We start from the raw sequence: 25,592 nt of genomic DNA, 5'->3' as shown, positions 1-25,592 counted from the left end.
GCTACACAGCTATGAAACCCACAAAATTTTGTTCATTTCTTTCTTTTTGCAGGACTTTGATAGCCAGAAATGAGCGTTTGCTGCAGCAGTTGGAAGAGGCTCTAATGAGCTGATTGGTGCGAATGCTTCCAGTAGACAGTGTGACATCTGCATTTAAAGAGAAAGTTTTAATTTATTATAAATCTGGCCTTTAAAAGATGTAAAAGCCTTTTGTTTTATAGACAGTCTCAACATGTTCACATGTTCTCTGTTTATTCCTACATCCGAGAATCAATCACATATTCACATCTTGATCTTATGCAAATGTGTTTGTTCGACCAGAGATAGTATTCAAGGCAAGTTTTCTGTACAGACAGAGCTTTCATGTGGATAAATGAAATAAACAAGAACCAGGCAGTTTGTTTTTTTATTCAATACGATGCTACAAAACACTAACACGTTAAAATCATTTTACCATCACCATATGACATGCATATCAGGATACTGTAGAACATTAAAAAACATTATTTAAAAAATAAGACAGTATTGTTCCTCAAAATGGATGGTTAACAGTATTTGGCATTAAGCACACGAAACATTAAAATCATAATCATAAAATACGACAACATGTATACTTATTTGTGGTTTATTATCATAAATATGAGTCACTTTCTGAGCAGAATCCGCAGGAGAGCTTGACATTTATGATCCGTTGCCACTTCTCTTATCTGAAAATAGATGTTCTGTAGAAGAATATGTCTGTACACTCTTACTCATCCCTTCTCTCTGTAAATATGGACAATTTCATCTATTTCAAAGGGTTCCCACGATCATGTAAAAATATCTGGGGATTTCAAATCTGTTTTCCAGGTCTGGAAAAGTCGTCATAAAAGGTCTTAAAGCCTGTTCACACCAAGAATTGGCTGTCAGTGTTTTATCGTTCAACAGCTGGGAAGAAAAAAAAAAAAGTTCTGAAAGTGATCCCAACGATATTGTTTCTCTATATCGTTATCATTATAGCTGTGGTGTGGACAGTGCTATTCTTTTATATTTAGAGCGATTTTTAGAACTATATCTTTATCGTTATATTTATAGTTATCGTTCTTGGTGTGAATGGGTCTTGAAAATATAATGAATATAGATTTTACTAGTGATGCTCTGTTTTAAAATATTAAATTAGCTAATAAATATTGATTTTGCATTGAGTTAAACTTGTTCGCAAGCCATGAGGTCCGATTTGTGAGCGAATCATTCTTTTGAGTCGGTTGTCTTTAGTGAATCAGTTAGAATGATTCAATAGTGAATCGGAATGATTTTTTTTTTTTTTTTTTTTTTTTAAATCCACATCCAGTATTCACAAAACGACTGGAAAGGTCATGGAAAAGGCATTGAAATTCATTGGTCAGAAGTGTGGGAACCCTGAAGGTTGGATCTTGTCCAGTGTGTTCAGATGGCAGTGCGTTTATAAATAATTCCGAACACTAGTTATGGTAAAGGGAATGTATTCATTTATGCCATGCCAGCGTTAGTTACAGCATGTCACTTCTCTTGTAAACATTGTTCTGTAGGCAGAAACACTGCACGTATTAAAAAAAACAGCAAAGTGCCTTGATATGACATGTTAAATATAACAACAGTGCTTTTCAAACTAAAATCCACAGCAGAATACAAAATTCCTCTTAATATGTTCATTTGCAGTTTGATCTATTGCTGATGAACAGGCCCAGGCATAATCTGCAAACCTAATTGTATTTTCTATGCTGATCTGCATAATGGATTTAAATATGGTAAAATGTGCTAATAGAGCAAAAAGATGATCACATTAGCCAAAATATTTCATTAAAGAACATGCAACTCTGTTCTGATTCAGTGCTGCAGATTCAGTGTGAGTCTGATTATATATGTTAAAAAAAATCATTAGAAACTTTTGTGTTGTTTTTGGCATTTTGTTTACCCAAAGCTCTTAGTTAAAATACACAGAGGAGTTTGAAAGGACAGTAAGCCATTAACCCCGCTGGTTTGACATTATTTAGTCTGTATTGAGGTATGATGATGCTGGTCAAAGGTATTGTGATGCAGAGCAAATAGGGAAATGACAAGAAAATCCTGAACCTATTGCTGATGGTGTTTTCTTTTACATAATATAGTTAATCATTTCACAATTAAAAACACACAGGCAGTGTTTCATATTAGAATCAAAAATACATAGTTAGCTATGCCATCAACTTGTCAAACCTACAAAAACATCGACCAAACAACTAGATATACAATCTTGAGCACCAGCGGTCAATTCTTTATGCATCAAGCAACAATTTATGATGGTTGGACTTTTGCATTCAGTTATAGATCATAGAGATGTGTATAAAATATATATAAAATTCAAACAGAATCAATAGATTTTTTTAAAATTTAAAATCTAGATGATCTTGGTACAGGTAAATTAAATGGGGATGCAGAACAAAATAATCAAGTCAGTTTTAAAAGCCACAAATGCATCCAAATTATTTAAAGGGGTCATGACATGAGAAATCAAATTTGCCTTGATCTTTTGACATATAAGAACTATTAAAACATCCATTAAAAAAGTCCTCCTCGTTATAAACAATGCATTTATTTAATCAAGCTTCAAAAATGGCTGGTTTGGATATTGTGTGATCACATGGGCAAATACATTTGCATATGACTGCCTCCAGAGCAAGACATCGACGAATAGTTTTACACCAGCGCACCATAGGCCCCGCCCACTGGCGTTGAGCCGCTTAAAGGCACAATATGTAATTTTTTCACTCCTAGAGGTCGCTTATTCAAAACAAAGGCGTAGCTTGATGATGCCGTGAATGAGCGTGGAATCATGGGAGTTGTCATCTTCAGCTCCACACCCGATGGAAAGGAATCTGACGGACTCGGGCAGAAATAATGTTCGTGGTTGAGCTAATGTATTAAAGTTTTACTAACATTATGGTGGTATATAGCAGGACGGGTCGAGAGCTGGAGAGAATGCTAATGATGGACACCTGCGATACACACCGATTTTGAGTCCAGTAGAGCTTTTATTATGCTTTTGCTGCAGTCGGCCACTTCCACTCTTTTCGTTGTGTATGTGGGGTAACGCAGCGCCGTTTTACATGCTTAAAACAATCTAAATACATTTGAGTGTGTTATAATATTACTCTGTGCGTTTGCTCGGTGGCTGCTATGAGACGCTTCTTGCACTTTGCAGTAATCTAGATTGATATTAGTAAAACTGACATTGACAGGTGACACAATGACACGGTCCGTGTCCTGGTTAAAATTGCTGATTTCTCTGGATTTAAACATTGTTGGAAACATTTGGGATAATGTAAGTACACAAGTCAACAAAATATATAACATTGTTCTAGTGGTTTTTGGATATTTTAATTAAAAAATCTTACATATTGTGCCTTTAATGGCTGACATTTGCCTATACTGAATGTGAGCGTCGTGTCAAAAGCAAATAGAACCATTATAATCACTGAATTTTTTTTTTTTTTGCGTGTGTGCACCTCACGTGAACCTCAAGGAACATTAAAATCCATGTCATGACCCCTTTAAATTATGTGTAATTTATAATAAGTCTGTCATATAAAGTTAAATATATATATATTTTTTAACTTAGGCCTGAAACAAACTTTACAAGCATGCCGCTAGCAACGTCATGGGTTTGATTCCCAGGGAATGCATGAACTGATCAAATTTATACCTTGAATGCAATGTAAGCGTCTATCAAATGCATTAAAATATAAGTGAAAAATATAAAAATACGTGACCACACTTCTAGTTTTGCAAGCTCAGTTTTGTGTGCTATTATAATGCAAATTGTTTAATGGCACAAACATTTAAAGGAAACTTCAACTTTCCCATGGGATCATGCACTTGCATTGCATTGCTCAAGCGTTTGCGTGTAACTTATATTTCAGGCCCGATTCTATTGCATCATTAGAGAAGCCACAAAACGCCAAATACTCATATATGCATTTCATGTCAATATGTACGACAGATTATCAACAAAAACCTTCACTAATAGAGCGTGCAATCCTGTCTTTCTCTTGGCATCATCGTGTTTGTTAGGAACGTACCAGCTGGTGACGTCGGTGTTTGGATGTAAACAGCGTTCCAGTTAAAAGTAATAAAACACTTAAAGGAAGAGGAACATAAACTCAATGTTATTCACAGAAAAAAGACGTACCCTCAATGGAAAATGGAAAATTCCTTTGTGCTTTATAGAGTCGGGTTTCGCGTTCACTGCTGGATGGAGAATCTCACATGGGTTTTTGTGGAGGTTTTTGAACCTTCTTCTCGTATGACCCTGCATGCTTGTATCCAGGGACGTATCCAGACGTGTCCACCACTTCCACGCGCCCTGCTTTCCCCTTCCCGCGGCCCGTCTCGTCGAAACGCTCCTTGTGCGATCCGGTGAACTTGGTGGTGTCAGTCAAGCGGGACACGGTCGGAGAGGCCACGGCTCTCTGTGTGTCGAGAAAGAAAGAAACTTTGAAAAGGAATAGTTCACCCAAACATCAGCAATTCTTTCTTCATTTACCCATCTGTATTATTTTCTTTTTTTGCCGTAGTTTTTCTGGGAGATTTATTCCTTTAATGCACCTTCAGTATAATGTACATTTTCTGAGCCAGACATTTAAAGCAATAAATCTGGAAGAACAAGATTACATTGTGAAAACTTGTACATGTACACTACCATTTTAAATTTTGCTTTAAGATGTTTTTGAGAGAAGTCTCTTCTGCTCACCAAACCTACATTTATTTGATCAAAAATACAGTAAAAACAGTAATATTGTGAAATATTATTACAATTTAAAATATCTGTTTTGTATTTGAAAATATTGTTTTTAAAATGTAATTTATTCCTGTGATCAAAGCTGAATTTTCAGCATCATTACTCCAGTCTTCAGTGTCACATGATCCTTCAGAAATTATTCTAATATGATGATTTGATGATCAAGAAACATTTATTATTATTATTATCAATGTTGAAAACAGTTGTGCTGCTTCATATTTTTGTGGAAACCGTGATACATTTATTTCAAGATTCTTTGATGAATAGAAAGTTTAAAAGAACAGAATTAATTTAAAACAGAAATCTTTTGTAACATTATAAATGTATTTACTGTCATTTTTGATGCAATTTAATGCATCCTTGTGGAATAAAAGTATTACTTTCTTTCAAAAATAACTCAAAATCATCACTATTATTAGAAATCAGCCGACAGTTTAGCTGTTTAACTGTAAACACTAATTATTCACATACTGTATATTTAAAATAAACAATTAAAGAAATATGTGAGTAGATCATCCATATACTACAGCAAGGATTCCCAAACTTTTTTGTCAGCCGAAGCCCTTTGATCTAAAATATTTTATTAAAGTCCCCTTGAGATTTTAATTTAATATTTTAGTAATTTAACAACACATTCACATGTTCACAGTTCTCTGATGTCAGTTAATGGTCATATGACATGCAAGGTAAACCAATAAAATATTTGTGTTTTGATTGTTTTTCCATTTTAAAATTATGTCTTTACTTCTTAGCTTTTCATCAACTCATAAACCCCAGTTTGCGAAAAACATGATACTATTATTTACATCTATTAATTTAGCAGATGCTTTTATCCCAAATGAGGAATACACCAAGCAATTGATCTTGAAGGGATAGTTCACCCAAAAATGACAATTCTGTCATCATTTACTCACCCTCAAGTTGTTCCAAACCTGTATGAATTTTTGAATGTATGAACTTTCTTCTGCTGAACACAAAAGAAGATATTTTGAAGAATGTCTGTAACCAAACAGTTTCTGGTCCCATTGACTACCATAGTATTTTTTTCCCCATACTATGGAAGTCAATGGGGTCCATCAACTGCTTTGGTTCCCCTTATTCTTTAAAATATCTTCTTTTGTGTTCAGCAGAAGAAATAAACTCATACAGGTTTGGAACAACTTGAGGGTGAGTAAATGATGACAGAATTTTTATTTTGGGGTGAAATAACCAGACGTGAGAAGTGCTAGTAATACAAAGTTTCAGAATATAAATGTTTATTAATTTAGAGAAAGAACAGCACTTTTGCTCTGGGCTTTACCGTGACTCCAGATATAATGGGCGATTTCCCTTCTATCATTTTGTAAACCTCTTGTGCGGCATCCTCGCTGCTCTTATCTTTGAAGCGTTTCCTGGCCAGCTCCACGAGTGCTTCTTTGAACTGGCTGTATGTAATAGTGCGGCCAGATTTGTTCCTAGAAAACAATAACAAAGCAAAGACAAACGGATGATAAATCCATCAGTATATATTGTGGCATCAAATATAAACACATAGTGAAGCAGAAACCTGCAAGACCTGATTAAAAGAGCTTCTGTAAACACACGAGAAACGCTTTAGATCTGATTGGCCGGTCTGTCTGAGAGTGACACACATGCAAATGATAATATCATGTCCCAAACCTCTTCTGTGAAACTAAATTAGCATTCTGAATCTGCTTAAAGGGATAGTTCACCCAAAAATGAAAATTATCCCATGATTTACTCACCCTCAAGCCATCCTAGGTGTATATGACTATCTTTTTTCAGACGAACACAATCGGAGATACATTTAAAAATATCCTTAGTCCTCCAAGGTTTATAATGGAAGTGAATAGGGGGCGAGATTTTGAAGCCCAAAAAAGTACATCCATCCATCATAAATATAATCCATGTGGCTCCAGGTTAATAAAGGCCTTCTGAAGCGAAAATATCCATATTTAAAACTTTATTAACTATAAAAACTAGCTTCTAGCAGAGGGCCGCAGTCATCGATTTGCGGCGTAAGAGTGAACTCTGACCCGATGCATGAGGCAATGACGAATACGGAAACGCAGAGGATAGAGCAAAACATTCGGTCACGAATTAGAAGTCTAAAATGAGAAATTTTAAAGAGAAATGTTGGAGGATTTCGATATAAGAGAAGAGGAGCTTGAGTTTATTGCCCAGCCCTATTTGTTTGAACCGCAAGAGTCGGCTAAGCTAAAGCCCTGGGTATACTACATTTTTTTACGTGTACGCTAGTGTACGTGCACAGTCGAACGCACAGCCTTGCAAAGCATACTTCATTTGACGCATGTGCAGTTTTAAGTCTCTCGCCACGAGTTACAACCTATGTGAACATCTTTGTATTCTTTCATGCTAGAGTTGTACAACTGAGGCTACTTTCTGTCCTCTTCGCACAATCTCTCGTCTATGTAGGCCTCCATCGTCGCTGTAGCTCGCATGCGTTCCCGTCTGTTCTGTTTATGCAGTTTTTCTTTGACTACCTCGTGAATCGAAGCCCCCAGGACGCAGTTGCCACCTTGTGGATCAACTAATTACTGCAAAAAAAAATTAAATGCGCATGTGCGACTAGGGTTGCCAACCGTTCCGTATAATACAGAATCGTCCCGTATTTATTGAAGCGTTCTGTATGAAAGGTATACGGAATGCAGTTCAAACTTTTAAGTGCCATTGTTTAAAAAATGCTGAAATTTTAAAGATGTTTAGTTATTATGCTTTCAAATTTTATGCCATCTATGTAGGCCTATCTTCCTGACATTTTTTTTTATTTATTTATTTATTTATTTTTTATAAAGTTTATGGTTTTGAATAGAGTTTAATGTTTAATACATTTTGTAGCTATATATAGAAAATGGGTAAAATTCAACAATTTGAACATGGAGCCACATTATATCTATGGGATTGAACCATATTATAGGGCCTTTAAAATGAAGATTACAAAAGAAAAATTTATTAAGAATGAGAATATAGATGGATATTGAGATACAGTATCTTTAGATAGACTTAGACTTTTAGAATTACAGGCACAGAAACTTTGGAAAAATACTATTTATGGCACTCAGTCAGGAATATTCAATTATGTTGATAGAAAAAAAACAAGATACATTTCTAGTTTCAACATTATTTGTTCTTCAGAAAAATGTGCGACCATTGAAAATGTGTACCAATTTACTCATGCATTGAGATCCCTTTCTCTGGAAATTAACCATATTGGGCCGTAAAAATTAAGAAAAGAAAAGTTTGTTATGAATTAGAATCTAAAAGGATATTAAGATATCTGTAATATGAGTTACAGAAATGCAAACTTTGGGCAAAAAACACAAGATGTGCTTTTTAGCATTTTTGAATTGTTGGCATATAATGCAACAAAGATTGCTAACGTCAACAGATTTAACTAACAGGCCTACCAATCACTGTGTAAAAATAAAATAATGATTTAATTTCTGAAATTTGGTTGATTTTGACACAAAATTTTCCAAATGTGTTTATGTCTGAGAACCTTTTATACATCTTTTATACACATACTTAAAGGAACACTCCACTTTTTTTTTAAATAGGCTCATTTTCCAACTCCCCTAGAGTTAAACAGTTGAGTTTTACCGTTTTCGAATCCATTCAGCCGATCTCCGGGTCTGGCGGTACCACTTTTAGCATAGCTTAGCATAGTTCATTGAATCTGATTAGACCGTTAGCATCTCATTAAAAAATGATAAAAAAATGTTTCAATATTTTTCCTATTTAAAACTTGACTCTTCTGTAGTTACATCGTGTACTAAGACCGAAGGAAAATTAAAAGTTGTGATTTTCTAGGCCGATATGACTAGGAACTATACTCTCATTCCGGCGTAATAATCAAGGAACTTTGCTGTCGTACCATGGGTGAAGCAGGCGCAATGATATTACGCAGCGTCTCTCACAAATGTCTCCATGGTTGCAAGGCACGCTTCCCTGTGCAAGCAGGGGGTCACAGGCGCTGCGTAATATCATTGCGCCTGCTGCACCCATGGTACGGCAGCAAAGTTCCTTGATTATTACGCCGGAATGACAGTATAGCTCCTAGTCATATCGGCCTAGAAAATCACAACTTTTCATTTTCCGTCGGTCTTAGTACACGATGTAACTACAGAAGAGTCAAGTTTTAAATAGGAAAAATATTGAAACTCTTTGGTCATTTTTTAACGAGATGCTAACGGTCTAATCAGATTCAATGAACTATGCTAAGCTATGCTAAAAGTGGTACCGCCAGACCCGGAGATCGGCTGAATGGATTCAAAAACGGTAAAACTCAACTGTTTAACTCTAGGGGAGTTGGAAAATGAGCCTATTTTCAAAAAAAGTGGAGTGTTCCTTTAACTGTAGATACTGAAATGACATACATTGTGTGGTACAGTGCAAATATTTTGAGTGTCCCTTATTTTCCTATAAAGAACCACGATTGTCCCTTATTTTCCTTTCCAGAAGTTGGCAACCCTATGTGCGACCTGCGCGTACAAGTATGCGCCGTTACAAAAATCCGGCGGTGCGCGTACGCTTCTGATGACGAAATTTGTGTCGCGCACTGTACGCTGACCCTCGCGTATGCGTAAAAAGTAAAGTATACTTTGAGCTTTACACTACTCCTACATCCTGCGTCATACATTGCGTCAGAGGTTACTCTTGTGGCGCAAGTCGACTTGCACAATATGTATATGGTCGTCTGCCGGAAGATAGTTATTTTAGTTTATAAAGTTCTAAATATGGATATTTTTCTTACAAAAACCCATTGCTTCACTTCAGAAGGCCTTCATTAACCCCCTGGAGTCGTATGGATTATTTTTATGATGAATGGATGCATTTTTTGGGCCCCCATTCACTACCATTATAAAGCTTGGATATTTTTAAATATATCTCAGATTGTGTTCGTCTGAAAGAAGAAAGTCATATACACCTAGGATGGCTTGAGGGTGAGTAAATCATGGGATAATTTTTATTTTTGGGTGAACTAACCCTTTAACATCAAAATAATACAGGTTCTGAACATCTTGAGGGCGAGTAAATGATGCTTTTTGGATGAAAAATGCATTTGAGTTTGCATGGTAACTGCCTCGATAAAGGCCTCTGAAAGTGTTGCATGCTCTCCGCCTGAACTGAGTTTCCATAAAGAACAGACGCACTGTAAACAGCTGTGTGCGATAACACAAACATGTCAGCTTTGAGGGGCCCAGCATTTGGGTCATTACACACAGCCAACAGACTCACTTTTAATCAACTTTTAAAAAGGAGGAGATGCTTCTCATATCTTATTTGTAGCTGTCAAGGGCCAAGCGTCCAAACAAACTCAACAGTATTTCATTTACTTCTGTATGATAAATAGTTTTGGTTCTGTGTTTGGTCACCAAAATCAGGTTCACTCTTAAAAATATTTGTTCTTTATTGGCATCTATGGTTCCGTGGAACCTTTCCATTCCACAAAAGGTTCTTTATAGTGTAAAAAGATTCTTTTGATTATCTAAATGTTCTTCACATAAAGAAAAAATGGTTCTTTTAAGAAGTGTTCACTGAAAGGTTCTTTGGGGGACCAAATATAGTTCTTCTATGTCATCGCTGTGAAAACCAAACCTTTATTTTTAGGATTGTTCCTGAAGCAGAACTAGTTGAGAATGGCTGATTTGCCTTATGACTCCAGATGTGCTCGGATGTTTATGTTGTTTCGGCGAACGCATTCGGCCCATAAAGCAACAATGTTTAATACCACTGTGGCGCTTCTCATTTCCATGCTAAAACAGTGCATAGTAACACAAACACAAACAGTTTTACCGTGGTGATCAAGAACCTAAACAAAGCCCCATAAAGCCTGTGGTCTCCCCCAGCAACCTGCTGTCATAGCAACATACTTAGGTAAACACGCCTCTTTGGCTTTATAATTAATTTGACTTATTTGGTGAGTCGTTTTGTTTGTGCGATCCTTCAGCGCTCCGACTGTTCGCTGCTGCCTAATGTCAGCCAAGAAATTCAGTGCTGTTCCATCTCGGTGCGTCTTCTAAACTATGAGTATGCACTGAATGATTTCATATTTACATGCATACACAGTCATAAACAGCCATATTTAACCCAGACTATTTTGAAAATAGTCTCTTCTGCTCACCAAGGCTGCATTTATTTGATCAAAAATACAGTAAAACAGTAATATTGTGAAATAATATTACAATTTAAAATAACTGTTTTCTATTTGAATGTGTTTTAAAATGTAAAATTTTCAGCATCATTACTGCAGTCTTCAGTGTCATATGATCCTTCAGAGATCATTCTGATTTGCTGCTCAAGAAAACAGATGTGTGCTTCACATTTTTGTGGAAACTGTGATACATTTTCAGGATACTGAGTAGAAAGTTCAAAAGCATTTATTTGAAATAAATAATTTTTATAACATGAATGTGTTTAGTCACTTTTGACCAATTTAATGTGTTCTTTCTGAATTAAAGTTTTTTTTTTTCTTAAATCTTACTCATTTCACTTTGGAATGGTAGTATATCACGGTTTTTCACAAAAATATGAACAGTTTTCAAAATTGATAATAAGAAATGTTTATTTAGTTGCAAATCAGCATGTTAGAATGATTTCTGAAGGATCATGTGACTGAAGGATCAAGGTAATGATGCTGAAAATTCAGCTTTGATCACAGGAATAAATTACATTTTAAAATATATTCACACATAAAACAGTTCTTTTAAACTGTAATAATATTTCACAATACTACAGTTTTTACTGTATTTTTGATCAAATAAATGTAGCCTTGGTGAGCAGAAGACTTCTTTCAAAAACATCAAAACAACTTTTGACCAGCTTTTACTGAAACATTTTAACACATAAAAACCTCATTTTAGAGTGATGACACAAATGAATCATTATTATGATTTTAATTCACTTTTATCATGTCTATTTGTCTATAAGGTGGTATTATGTGCTGAACAGGGGGGTTCTGTAGTGCTGCAGCTTTAAATGAACCAAGGCTTTATCAAGCATCATTAAGATGAATCGGCACTCATGAGGGGATTTAATCGCTCATGGGCTACACTGATTAAAGGAAACACGAGTATTTAGTTCTGTGATATTGATCGACCCCTTTTAAACTCAGTAATCTTAGCCTCTGTACACATACACACACACATCACACACACACAAACACACACTCTCTCTCTCATGCACACACACACACACTGAATGATTGCACAAGTGTTCGGGCTCATGCAATCAAGCTCAAAAAGTGCAAGAAAAACTATTATAATAAAATAAAATGATCAAAATATTATAAAACTGAAGTAACTTACATTTTGTTCACAAGTCAAAAGTTGTCTTGACTACTGTCATGATATTTAAATTTTTTTTTGTCTTTTTTGGAGCTTTGCAGAAGTGGTGTATGGAAAAAAGCTGCATAAAAATAACAGCACACGGGTTTGAAATGAATGGAAGCTTGTTTCCGCCACTAAATAAAAAAATAAAAAAGGTAATTGCGACTTTTTGTCTCACAATTCTGACTTTATTTCTGAGAATTGTGAGATTTAAACTCACAATTGCGAGTTATAAAGTCAGACTTGCGAGATATAAAGTCGCAATTCTGACTTTTTCCTCGCAATTTTTAACTCGCAATTGTGAGTTTATATCTCGCATTTCTTAGAAAAAAGTCAGAATTGTGAGATAAAAAGTCGCAATTACCTTTTTTATTTTTTATTTAGTTCCCTCACAATTGAACATTGCATTTTCAATTCAATTCAATTCACATTTATTTGTATAGCGCTTTTCATGATACATATTGTTTCAAAGCAGCTTTACAGAGAATGCATGTCAACATTACAATTTAGAGAATGCAGTTAACTAATAATGTAATAATTTAGGCAATTTAATTTACAATCACTGTTAGCAAATAGATTTGCAATCCCTCACAATTGCAAATCTATATCCTGCAATTCTGACTTTATATCATGAAATTCTGACTTTATAACTCGCAACTAAGAGTTTATATCTCGCAATTCTGAGAAAAAAAGTCAGAATTGTGAGATAAAAAGTCGCAATTACCTTTTTTTTTTATTTCATGGCAGAAACAAGCTTCCATAGGAATGACATATGAGTGAGTAAATGATGACAGAATTTTCATTTTCGGTTGCACTTTTCCTTTAAATGTTAACACACAGTGTGCAAGGGCACATATTGCATGCATTTGTTCTTTTTGCCCTGCTCTTGCTCCGCAGCCACGTTGTTCTGACGCTGTCTAGCAGAATAATCTTTATTCTCTCTCAGTTGGGGTGAAACGGATCTCTTGATAAAAGGCAGAGAATTTTCTTCTATGCATAAATAGTACAAAGATTTTGATAAATTCATTCTCCTCGAACAAACAAGCAGTGTTTTCTAAACATCTTAAACTGAACGCATCAGTGTGTCTACGGTGCTCTATATTAAAGGGTTAGATCACCCAAAAATAATGTCATTTATTACTCACCCTCCTGCCGTTCCACACCCGTAAGACCTTCGTTAATCTTCGGAACACAAATTAAGATATTTTTGATGAAATCCGATGGCTCAATGAGGCCTCCATAGCCAGCAATGACATTTCCTCTCTCAAGATCCATTAATGTCCTAAAAACATATTTAAATCAGTTCATGTGAGTACAGTGGTTCAATATTAATATTATAAAGCGACGAGAATATTTTTGGTGCGCCAAAAAAAACAAAATAACGACTTATATAGAGATTGCCGATTTCAAAACACTGCGTCAGGAAGATTCGGAGCGTTATGAATCAGTGTGTCGAATCAGCGGTTCGGAGCGCCAAAGTCACGTGATTTCAGCAGTTTGGCGGTTTGACATGTGATCCGAATCATGATTCGACACGCTGATTCATAACGCTCTGAAGCTTAATGAAGCAGTGTTTTGAAATCGGCCATCACTATATAAGTTATTTTGTTTTTTTTGGCGCACCAAAAATATTCTCATCGCTTTATGATATTAATATTGAACTACTGTACTCACATGAACTGATTTAAATATGTTTTTAGTACATTAATGGATCTTGAGAGAGGAAATGTCATTGCTGGCTATGCAGGCCTCACTGAGCCATCGGATTTCATCAAAAATATTTCAATTTGTGTTCCTTAGATTAACAAAGGTCTTACGGGTGTGGAACGACATGAGGGTGAGTAATAAATGACATTATTTTCATTTTTGGGTGAACTAACCCTTTAAGGGCACATCATTAAAATCTGTCCCTACTGAAGCAGCGATGACTCTATCTGTCCTGCAGTCTTCAGAGTTATTCAGCATGAGCCATCATGGCCTGTGGCTGTGGGGGATGAGCACGACTCCTCTTATCTGCATATTCAGAAATATGCATGAAAAAAAAAATGCATGCACTGATTAAAGAGCAAATATGTTACTGTTACAGAAAATATTACAGTTACACTCCTACACTTTAAAGCCTATTGCACTGATCTGATATTTTGACACATATGCAATTTTTTTATTCCAGTTGTTAAATGGTCCCCTATTATGCTTTTTTACATTTTCAGCTTTCTTTAGTGTGTAATGTTGCTGTTTGAGCATGAAAAATGCCTGTAAAGTTACAAAGCACAAGCGGGAGTTATTCTCTATATCAGTGCGCACTTTTTCTGAACTCCCTGAAACGCCTTCATTGTAGTCTTGAGTTTTCTTCTGGAAAACGAATGAACGTCATAATATTCCTCATTTAAAGGGGTCATGACATGGATTAATTTTTAAATTATTTTAATATGTTCCTTGAGGTTCACTTATAATGTTAATTATAAGAAATAAACAAATATATAAGCAGAAAAAAACGTAACATACAGAGCATTATGAAATAATTTACTTATGGTTTTTTGATGCAGCTGCTGTCAGATCTAATACAGTCGGCTGCTTCATCTTTTAACAAACGTTTCTTTTAACAAAATGTTTTTGTTTTTCAAAACAAAATGCTCCGAACAAACACACTGTATAATCCTTCAACGTTATCCGGGACGCCATTAAAATAAACTATCCACTTGTTTCCGACGCCAGGATTCTTCGTACAGAGACACAAACGAGCTGTTTAAACTTGAAGTGTCAAAGCGAATGTTCTTTCACTTTTCCATTTGTCCTGTTGACAGACTCAAGCGTGTGGAGTATGTCAGAAGCTGAACACGCATCTGTATACTGTATCCAGTGTAGACAGTGTCAGTGATTATAATGGGATTTTTATTTGCTATTGACACGACGCAACGCTCGCATCCAGTGTAGGCAAATGTCAGTGACTGAACGTCTATAGTGTGATGATGTATAACTATTCATCGATGTCTTGCTCTGGAGGCAGTGATATGCAAATATATTTGCCCGTGTGACGTCACAGATCACCCAATATCAGAACGAGCCCTTTTTTGGGGGCTTGATTAAATAACTGCTTTGTTTATAAAAAGGAGGACAATTTAAGATATAAAACTTGCAGGATGTTTTAATGGTACAAAGACCTCTTATATGTCAAAAGATCAAGTCATGTCATGACCCCTTTAATTATGCAAAATAAAAGTGACGAGGCCTGGTTGAGTTGCGTTAGTAGTGTGTTGAAACTCGTGGTTATGGTAAGGGGCAGATCATTTCCCAAACACACACAAAGCGGTTGACCAATCACAACACAGTGGTCCAGCCGACCAATCAGAGCACATTGTGCTTTTCAGAAGGAGGGGCTTCATAGAGACAGGAACTAAACAGAGCGTTACTGACAGACTGGAAAAAGAGGAGCTGCAACAATGTCAAATATGTGAAAAATATAACATTCAAGCATGAAATCCTATTCAGTGTTTTTGCTGTTTACATGCATGCAACACACTATCCCAGATGTCTGCGAGAAAATCCAGTTGGGTGCAAATCGTGTCCCTTTTGAGCGTCCTACCTAGACAGCATACTTGAGCATTTGAGGCACAATGTTTTGGGCAAAATCTAAGAAAGCATTGCATATATGCTTCACAGACAATGCACTGCAACTAACTCAAAGTGAGTGATCCAAGAAGGCAGATGGAAATTATGTGTATTTAATCAGTACTAATTATAAGTTCAGATTTGTATGTTCATCTTATTGTGAGTATCAAGTCATTAGCTTTGCATCAAGAACACTTTTACGGCCCATTCCCGCCAAGAATGATAACTATAAAGATTAGCATCCACACCATTATCATTTTGTTTATTATAAGCACGAGCTGTGGTGTGGATTTCTGCTATTCTTTTACATTTAGAACAATTTTTATAACTATATATTTATCGTTATTGTCCTTGGTGTGAACGGGCCTTTAGCATTAAAGATCTGTTTCTCTATGTAGAATGTAGGACTTTTACTTCCATAACTCTACTCCTAAATGTTTAAAAGTGGTGCAGATGATGGCATACTTGACTTTAGAGAAGACTATATCCACGTCTGTGAGGGTGATGCTCTTGCCATCGATGACGCCACAGTCTTTACACAGTTTGGACCAGTTCTTGCCGTTCATGTCTTTCCCGGTGGCTCGCGTGTCTCCGTGAATGGCGAAGCGGCGAAACGCCTCCTCCAGCGCGGTGATCTCCACGGGCGTTTTGCAGCCCGCTCCTCCATCGCTCGTGCCGTTGGACGCGGAGGACAGGCGTTTGGCTGCATTCTCTTTTGAGTGCTCGCTGTGCGGCCTCATGGGCGAACTGTTGGGTACGGGATGTTTGGCGGTCTGAACTTTAAACTCCTCCATGTTGCTGGTAAAGAACATGAATGTTAATGGTTAATTAGTTATTACTGGTAATATTATTGCAATTTAAAACACGTGTTTGTGCATCTTAATTGTATCTAAGGTTGTAAAGACATTCAGACATAATTAAAGGATTAGTTCACTTTCAAATAAAAATTTCCTGATAATTTGCTCACCCCCATGTCATCCAAGATGTCCATGTCCTTCTTTCTTCAGGTGAAAAGAAATGAAGGTTTTTGATGAAAACATTCCAGGATTATTCTCCTTATAGTGGACTTCAATGGTCTCCAAACGGTTGAAGGTCAAAATTACAGTTTCAGTGCAGCTTCAAAGGGCTTTAAACGATACCAGACGAGGAATAAGGGTCTTATCTAGCGAAACGATCGGTCATTTTCTAAAAAAAAATGAAAATGTATATGCTTTATAGGCACAAATGATCGCATCACAAGTGCTTCCACCAGAATGCGATTCTGTATTCTTCCAAAAGTTTACGCTGAATGTCCTACGCCTTCCCTATTCAACTTACGTAACGAACGCGGTGCCAGTTCCGTTTTCTCCGTAAGTTGAATAGGGAAGGCGTAGGACATTCAGCGTAAACTTTTGGAAGAATACAGAATCGCATTCTGGTGGAAGCACTTGTGATGCGATCATTTGTGCCTATAAAGCATATACATTTTCATTTTTTTTTAGAAAATGACCGATCGTTTCGCTAGATAAGACCCTTATTCCTCGTCTGGTATCGTTTAAAGCCCTTTGAAGCTGCACTGAAACTGTAATTTTGACCTTCAACCGTTTGGAGACCACTGAAGTCCACTATAAGGAGAATAATCCTGGAATGTTTTCATCAAAAACCTTAATTTCTTTTCGACTGAAGAAAGAAAGACATGAACATCTTGGATGACATGGGGGTGAGTAAATTATCAGGAAATTTTTATTTGAAAGTGAACTATTCCTTTAAGTGTCTAAATACTTCTTATGTCTATATATGTCTGTATATCCATATTATACTGTTCATGTTTTGACAACTTTCATGCTGATCATGGTTACGCTGGTCAAGCTGCATCAAAAACCAGTTGGGCCAGCTGGTACCACAAACAGTTCAGCATTACGCAGTCAAAATCAGTTAAGGCCATCTTGTTTAATCTTCAGCTGAGATTTCAGGAACATTAGATGACATTAATAATCAATGTCTGAAATGCCACTTGTAGGAATTTGTATTTTTTTTTATTAGTTATTTATTGTTTATTTGCATTTAATTTATTTACATATTACATCAAATTTATTCAAATTCACATAATTTATAATATATATATTATATATAAACTTGTGCTGTCAAAATTAGCGCGTTAACGCATGCGATTAATTTTTTCAGTTTAATCGCGTTTAAAATATTTAACGCAATTAATGCAGCATCCGTTTTTTCCGTCATAATTTGGCTAGCGTTACATTATATGATCACGCTCTTATTCAAGCAAATGCTTTTAAACCATTCAAGCACCACAAGACAAACGCGTGCGTGCTGTGTCTGTGTGACATACACACAATTCGTGTGCACAGAAAGATGCGCGCCAGTATCGAGTTCTCTTTCTCTCTTGAACAAACAATAACACAGAATTATGACAAAATGCCCGTATTGTCGAGTATCATCATAAAAGCAGTCTTAAATGAGTTAAATAATGTCTTAAAAGACCTTAAACAGTGAGAAAATTAGATGCGCGTTAGATCTGCATCATGTTCGGCAGCGGCAGCTCTTAAAGTGACAGCAGCCTAATAAACCAGTTGCTGTGATATGTCATTAATGTTAATCAAAGAACAAAGGTAACAGAGAAAATTGTAGCTTTTATAAGGATTAATCTATATTTCATCTATAATTCATGCAGTGAAGATTGTAAAGTGTTTGATAACTTTAATCAATATCTGTATGAAGGAAACAGGTAATTATGACATTTATTATTATAATGGGTTTATGTGAAGATTTCATTATATATAGATTTTATTAGGCTTTAAAAAAATAACAACTTTTAATTTAAGTGAACTTAACACTTAAATTAAAAGTTGTTATTTTTTGAAAGCCTAATAAATGTTGAAATTGATAGCTTTCAGTTATACTGTAATGCTGAAATTTTTTTTTTCATAGAGATGTCAGTACCAGTATTAGTATCAGTGAAACTGGCCTTCATTGATAAAAATATGCCACTAAACAAATATTTAAAATATACTGTCTTTTAAGTTGTTTCTACATTAATTTGGACAGTAACTGTAAAATTATTACAATATAAAAATATTAAAAACTTGTTTTTAATCACGAGTAATATTACAGAAAAAAATGTGCGATTAATTAGTTAATTTTTTTTAAATCGATTGACAGCACTAATATAAACTTTAAGCATAATGGGAAATAGAATTATTAAATATACAGTAATTATATTTTAAAGATTGATTGATTGATTGATTGATTGATATTCCTATAATTCCAACTCAGCATCCTTTGTGCTGTGGCCAGTTCAATTTATGTTTGCACTCATTACAGGCGCACTATCTTAGATATACTCAAGAGCATGTATTTCCATATCACCAGTGAAATACATACTTTTAGTGTGTAGAAGTCTGACATAGCTTAGCATCTCTAGTCTGACCTTTGCCCTCTGCTGCCCCTCCAGCGCTCTGATTCCACGTCAGTGTTGCTCAGTTTGAGTCGCTCCTCGTGCTTCTTGATGCAGCTGAAATGACAGTAGTAGTTTTGTAGTGAACATGAGTACTAACTGATTCAAAGCAAAAAGCAAAGCAAAATAGCAATAATAATACTAGTTTGATGGTTTTGAACTAATATGAAGCCATTTTTGATTCATTTGTTTGTTCTGAATCATCCTTTGGTTAAAGTCCATCAAGTTCCAAATAAAAAGAGTACATTTTGATAATTCTCTGGAATACTAAAAATAGGCATTATCTCATGATTATATAATATGGTTTCCAACAAAAATAACTATATTATGATATATACCATTAATGTGATAGAAAGCGACTACAGTATCATGATATTGTACTTTAATCACCACTAGATCACAGCAGTTTTTCTAGTGCACAGTTTATTTCAGGTCAAGATGAGAATAAGTGTTTCCTTCATGATGTAACCATCCAGGATTAAACACAAACCCTTCAACATGCTTACCATTACTCACTCACGCTGGTTAGTTCTCATTTACAACTTTAAGATTTAAGATTTATTGATGAGTTAAAATACAATAAAAATTGACCTTGTTTACTTTCTTACTATATGTGATTCAAATCAAACACAAAGCAAAAGATGAGATTATTCATTACATTTGAATCATGTAGTAAGTAAGTAAATGAATGAATCAGTGCAGAAACATCTTCACGTTATAAAACACTTGAGTTCAAGGCAAAAGACTCAAAACCACAATTGCACAAAAACCCAAAACCAACTGTGATTGGTCGCTTTGCACGTCAGACGGTCTCTTTCTGTCTAAGTGGGCGGTACTTGGTCAGAATAACCTGCAATGTGCTGATGTCCATGTACACAAGACTGATCTCACATGATTTTGCTCAAAAACACATCCACCTCAGTCACACATTCGTCCAGGTACCAACATTAAACCGTATTTCAATGTTAGGGTTGTAAAAATGAACACAAAGTAAATAACTTTCTCACAGACACTGAATGCTCACCTCCCAGAAGCTCCCATAGTGCAACGTCATGACACCTCTACAAAGCCAAAGCAGCTCTTGCTCTTCTTTAAACTTCTTAAACCACTAAAGTCAATCTTTATAAATCACAGTCTGGACCGGCACTAGCAGTATCTTCTGTCCCAGACCAGACAGAGAGGTTACGTCACACAGCCGTAGCGCTGGACACAAGCGCTACAGTAGATGAATCTGTCTTTATGGTCGCACAGAAGAGCTCTGTAGGGCAAAAGTGAACTCCTCAAGTACAGTCAATGTACAAGAGGACCCTCAAAATCCACTTGAAGATGTCCCTATTCAAGAGCGTTGTGTTTTACTTCTCTTTCAACAAAGAAACAAACCTTTATGAATCACTATCAATCATGTCTTTCAGCTCTATGGGCCCATTGTGCAGTCTAGTGTACTACATACACACGACCGCGTCAACGGTGACATCGCCACTATCGCTGGCATTAGCGAGTCAGAGCGACAATAAAAGATAACATTCTTATCTTTCTTGCTAAAAAAAGAAAGAGAAAGAAATATCAAGACGAGGAAGAACTTGAGTGTTTAGTCGTTTACTGTTGGTGTTACTGCACTGATTTCAGATCGATTCATTAATTTGTAATGAATGTAGTGTGATATTGTGCTGTCTGTCCATCAAGTTACAAATAAAGAGAGAAAATAATCAAACTGCATTTGTAAAGTATTTAAATCACTGGATTATCAAAAGAAATTATTGATATATTTGTGAAATAATCCCAATTAAAATATAGGATATATAATTACAATCAAATTGCAAGAAGCTATAATATATATATATATATATATATATAATGTGTGTGTAAATATATGTATTTAATTCATTTTTATAATTTGATTGTAATTGCATATTATAGACTGTAGCCTATAGATTGTACAGATATAGATTGTGTGTATATATTTATTGTATATATTTATATACATTATATATATTTAATGTATATAAATATATATGTATGTGTGTATATATATATATATATATATATATATATATATATAAATTATTATAATTTCTTTTCATAATCTAGTGATTGATACTTTACAAATGAAATGTGCTTCATGCAATTATATATCTTCATGCAATGTTATTGTAATTGCATATTAGAGTGTATAGATATAGATTGTGTGTGTTTGTGTATGTATATATATATATATATATATATATATATTTATATATATATTACTTCATGCAATTTGATTCTAATTGCATATTATAGACTGTATAGATCGTACAGATATAGATTGTGTATATATATATTTATGTATATATTTATATACATTATATATTTAATGTATAATGTGTGTATATATTTAATGTATATATATATATATATATACAGTGCTCAGCGTAAATGAGTACACCCCCTTTGAAAAGTAACATTCTAAACAATATCTCAATGAACACAAAAACAATTTCCAAAATGTTGACAAGACTAAGTTTAATATAACATCTGTTTAACTCATAACATGAAAGTAAGGTAAATAATATAACTTTGAGAACAAAATTTTCAATTTTACTTAAATTAGGGTGATGCAAAAATGAGTACACCCCACTGAAAGTCTCTGGAGCAAAGCTAAATTTTAGACTGCAAATGTCTAATTTAACAAGGATTCAACCACAGGTGAGTTGAATTATTCATTACACAGGTGTGCAGCAGACAGTTGACTATAAAAGGGTGTTAAAACCCCATTTCATGCTGTCAGCAATGGCACCACATGGAAGAGAAATGTCACAAGACCTGAGAAAGAAAGTAATTTCTTTACACCAGAAAGGTGAAGGCTACAAGAAGATCAGCAAAGCTTTACTTATCAGTCAGAATACTGTAGCAAAAGTGGTACAAAAATTTAAAAAAGAAGGAACTGCAACCATCTCACAGAGACGTCCAGGTCGTCCACGGAAATTAAAACCTCAACAGGAGCGTCTTCTGATGAGAAAGGTTGAAGAAAATCAGCATGCAAGTTCACTGCAGTTATCTAAAGAAGTAGAAAGCCAAACTGAGGTGACTATTTCCCGTGACACAATACGGCGTACACTGCAGAGGAATGGCATGCATGAGTGCGGTCCACGAAAGATAGATGTTGCAAAATGTCGCCAACTTGTTCATTCCATCAAGAAGACTTGGTGCTGTCATTAAAAATCATGGAGGTCATACAAAGTACTAGATGTAGTAGTTTTTGTTGTGGGGTGTACTCATTTTTGCATCACCCTAATTTGAGTGAAACTGAAAAATGTGTAATCTAAGTTATATTATTAACCTTACTTTCATGTTATAAGTTAAACAGATGTTATATTAAACTTAGTCTTGTCAACACTTTGGAAATTGTTTTTTGTGTTCATTAAGATATTGTTTAAAATGTTACTTTTCAAAGGGGGTGTACTCATTTACGCTGAGCACTGTGTGTGTGTGTGTGTGTGTGTGTGTGTATATATATAATAAAACATATACCATTACTGTGATAAAAAAAATGTTTTATATAAAAAGCGTCAAGTCCAATACCATTGTCATATCAGTCAACAAAGCATATTTACAAAAAATAAAATAAAATAGTGACTGTGTTCCTTTAAATACTCTCATGAACACCAAGTCAATATAATTTCTGCAATTATTAACAACATAAAACTGATACTGCTAATAATTGAAATGAATATAACATATAATCTCTTAGTTCATGTTTATTATATGATGTATGCAAACACAACTATGCAATCTAACCGAGTACAATTTAAATGCTTTCACAAAGCAGCGATCAAGAAAGACATCTGCTGTCTAATGCTGGAGGTAATTCTGTGAACTTCAGAAATGAACACAGTATGATGGAGCCATCAGAGAGGGAGAAATACTTTTTTTTTTTTGTGCATGCGCAGAGACCTCAAGAGAATCTGTGATTGGTGGAGCACACGATGACATGCATTCGCCTTCTGGTCATGCATTACACAGATGAGAGCTCAGACAATAAACTGACCTATTTTAAACAAAAAAACCCTATTTATATCTGCAAAAAAAAATGGACATGGAATTCAAAAAATGTCAGCAACATAAAAAGACTGACACCAATGGACTGAGGACAGAAACAGGATATGATATAATGCATAAACCGGAAGAGAGACACAGGTAAGCACAGGTAAATCTGAACCTCTCAGTAGCTGACACTGTCAAACTGGTTTAAATAAAACTTCTCAAAAAGGAAACACATCATCTTATAAAATACCTTGAATGCAAAAAAAAGTTGCTTTGGATAAAAGCATCTGCCAAATGCATAAATGTAAATGCAGAAAATCGAAAGCAGACGAACATCTCCACATGTCTGAGCGTGTCGTGTGTCCATCTGCTTCACAAACGTTCAGAGATGCCCTCAGATCACCCTGCTGAAACTGATTGGGTCAACTTCATCTTTCATTACATCACCCTCCGCCCGCTCCAGTGATGCTCCTCATTTATACAGACATGTCTTTCTCGTCGTACATGTCCCTACACTCTCTCACGCTGAATGCTGTTTGTCTCCAGCATGGCAATTTCTACCTACACTGACTCTGCAACAATGCAGTCATGATGCAGACTATGACATGTCAGGTGTACAATCTAGGCCTTGTCTCAAGGCTTCAACTTGTAACGTCTGTTCTAGATGTTAGGGTAATAATTGACGTCAAAAGTCAGTGTTTTTCATAATATAACCTAGAAATGAAAAATCTGGGCCAAACTCAGCGAATGGCTGCATCCTCTGGTCAGGCGTAGCTAATCTATGAACATATGGACAAAACAACCGTGATGGGAGATGAAATGAAAAACCTCAAGCATTCTTCCTTCATCTGATCAGCACAGTTCTCAAATAAATCAATGTTACATTTCACTCAGATATGTCAGATATTAATGTGCAAACATACTTAAATATATATAGAACGATAGATAGATAGACGGACGGACTGGCAGACAGATAGATAGATAGAATGATAGACAGAACAATGAGAGAATGATAGATAGACAGACAGATAGAATGATAGATAGACAGACGGACGGACAGACAGATAGACAGAACGATGACAGAATGATAGATAGACAGAATTATAGACAATGACAGACAGACAGATAGATAGATAGAACGATAGATAGATAGATAGATATAGGCGGGCGGACAGATAGATAGACAGAATTATAGACAATGACAGACAGACAGACAGACAGACAGATAGATAGATAGATAGATAGATAGATAGATAGACAGAATGATAGACAGAACAATGAGAGAATGATAGATAGACAGAATGATAGATAGATAGACAGACAGACGGACGGACAAACAAATAGACAGACAGAATTATAGACAATGACAGACAGACAGACAGACAGACAGACAGATAGATAGATAGATAGATAGATAGACGAACGGACAGATAGACTGACAGAATTATAGACAATGACAGACAGATAGACAGATAGATAGAACAATGAGAGAATGATAGATAGACACTAAGAATGATAGACAGACAGACAGACAGATAGATAGATAGATAGATAGATAGATAGATAGATAGATAGATAGACAGACAGACAGAATGATAGACAGAATAATAGACAGAACGATAGACGGACAGATAGAATGATAGATAGACAGAGCATTATCATCATCTATATTTTAATTTACATTCTTCATCTCGTTTGTTTACACTTTTAATCGTAAAAAAGCACTCATACAGTCCTGTCGTTTATGTAACAGCTCTATACATTTCCAGCATCACACAGGCGTTATATAAACTCGCCATGAGCATCATGATGAAACACGTGATCATTGTTATTGTCATGAACATTATGCATCTCTTGCATGTAACTGCAGCACTGCATCCTTACATGCAACAACACTGACAAACACAAAACAAAACCAGCACGGAATTGCGCAACAAAACAAAAATGAAACCAAAATCAAATGGACTTCCGTGACAACGGCCAAAAACGAAGCACGAAATCTGCTCGGTTTGTTTTTGAGGTAAAATGATGAAAACATAAACACGCTCGTGATCAGTTACGCTTCAAATGCGTTTAAATCGGATGGTATGAGAGAAACGCGCTGCTAGAATGGTCGAAACACAGTCTTACCTGAATGATGTCTCTGTCGTTTTCTTCTTTCTGTCAGTGTCTAGGAGAACATGTTTACATGAGACATCCGCGGGAATGAGAGGAGACGCGACGCGACGCTCGCTGCGATCCGCGTGTGAATGTGCGCCGCGCTGGAGAGCGCGCTCGAGAACGAGCAGGCGCCGCGCGATGATTGGCTCGCGCGCTGTCACCTCAATCTCGGTATGCCTACTTGAGTGCACATGAGTAAAAATGA

The 25,592-nt window shown here is 35.6% G+C and overlaps 2 protein-coding genes across 5 annotated transcripts in view; one reads left to right on the top strand and one right to left on the bottom strand.

The window, feature by feature from the left end:
• Nucleotides 1-1,319, top strand: part of cep72 (centrosomal protein 72) — a 6,259-nt gene extending 4,940 nt beyond the window's left edge. For both annotated transcript variants that reach the window (XM_051865629.1, XM_051865628.1), the window contains exon 14: nt 53-1,319. In XM_051865629.1, coding sequence (XP_051721589.1) covers nt 53-113 — 61 coding nt within the window. In that variant the 3' untranslated portion in view covers nt 114-1,319. The remainder of the gene's footprint in view (nt 1-52) is intronic.
• On the bottom strand, nt 393-25,592 carry LOC127497271 (tubulin polymerization-promoting protein). Of its 3 annotated transcripts, none has more exons than XM_051865632.1 (5): nt 25,358-25,592; nt 19,135-19,264; nt 16,219-16,551; nt 6,096-6,249; nt 393-4,466 (listed from the first exon to the last, which is right to left on the bottom strand). In XM_051865632.1, the coding sequence occupies exons 3-5, from the start codon at nt 16,545-16,547 to the stop codon at nt 4,260-4,262; spliced, it is 690 nt and encodes a 229-aa protein (XP_051721592.1). In that variant the 5' UTR covers nt 16,548-16,551; nt 19,135-19,264; nt 25,358-25,592; the 3' UTR covers nt 393-4,259. The 3 variants fall into 3 exon arrangements, with proteins under 3 accessions (XP_051721592.1, XP_051721591.1, XP_051721590.1); XM_051865631.1 differs by having other exon boundaries at nt 19,181-19,264; XM_051865630.1 differs by lacking the exon at nt 25,358-25,592 and adding an exon at nt 20,232-20,353 and having other exon boundaries at nt 19,181-19,264.

This window comes from Ctenopharyngodon idella, chromosome 16 (assembly GCF_019924925.1).
Source record: "Ctenopharyngodon idella isolate HZGC_01 chromosome 16, HZGC01, whole genome shotgun sequence".
In the NCBI taxonomy this organism is placed as follows: Eukaryota; Metazoa; Chordata; class Actinopteri; order Cypriniformes; family Xenocyprididae; genus Ctenopharyngodon; species Ctenopharyngodon idella.
The sequence above is the reverse complement of the archived record's forward strand: the minus strand, read 5'-3'. Positions and strand labels throughout refer to the sequence as shown.

Excerpts from the sequence above, each read along its gene's own strand:
- LOC127497271 (XM_051865630.1), bottom strand. Across the intron at positions 16,552-19,180 it reads AGGGGCAGCAGAGGGCAAAG|CAACATGGAGGAGTTTAAAG; the intron begins GTCAGACTAGAG and ends GTTCTTTACCAG. Across the intron at positions 4,467-6,095 it reads CCATTATATCTGGAGTCACG|AGAGCCGTGGCCTCTCCGAC; the intron begins GTAAAGCCCAGA and ends CTCGACACACAG.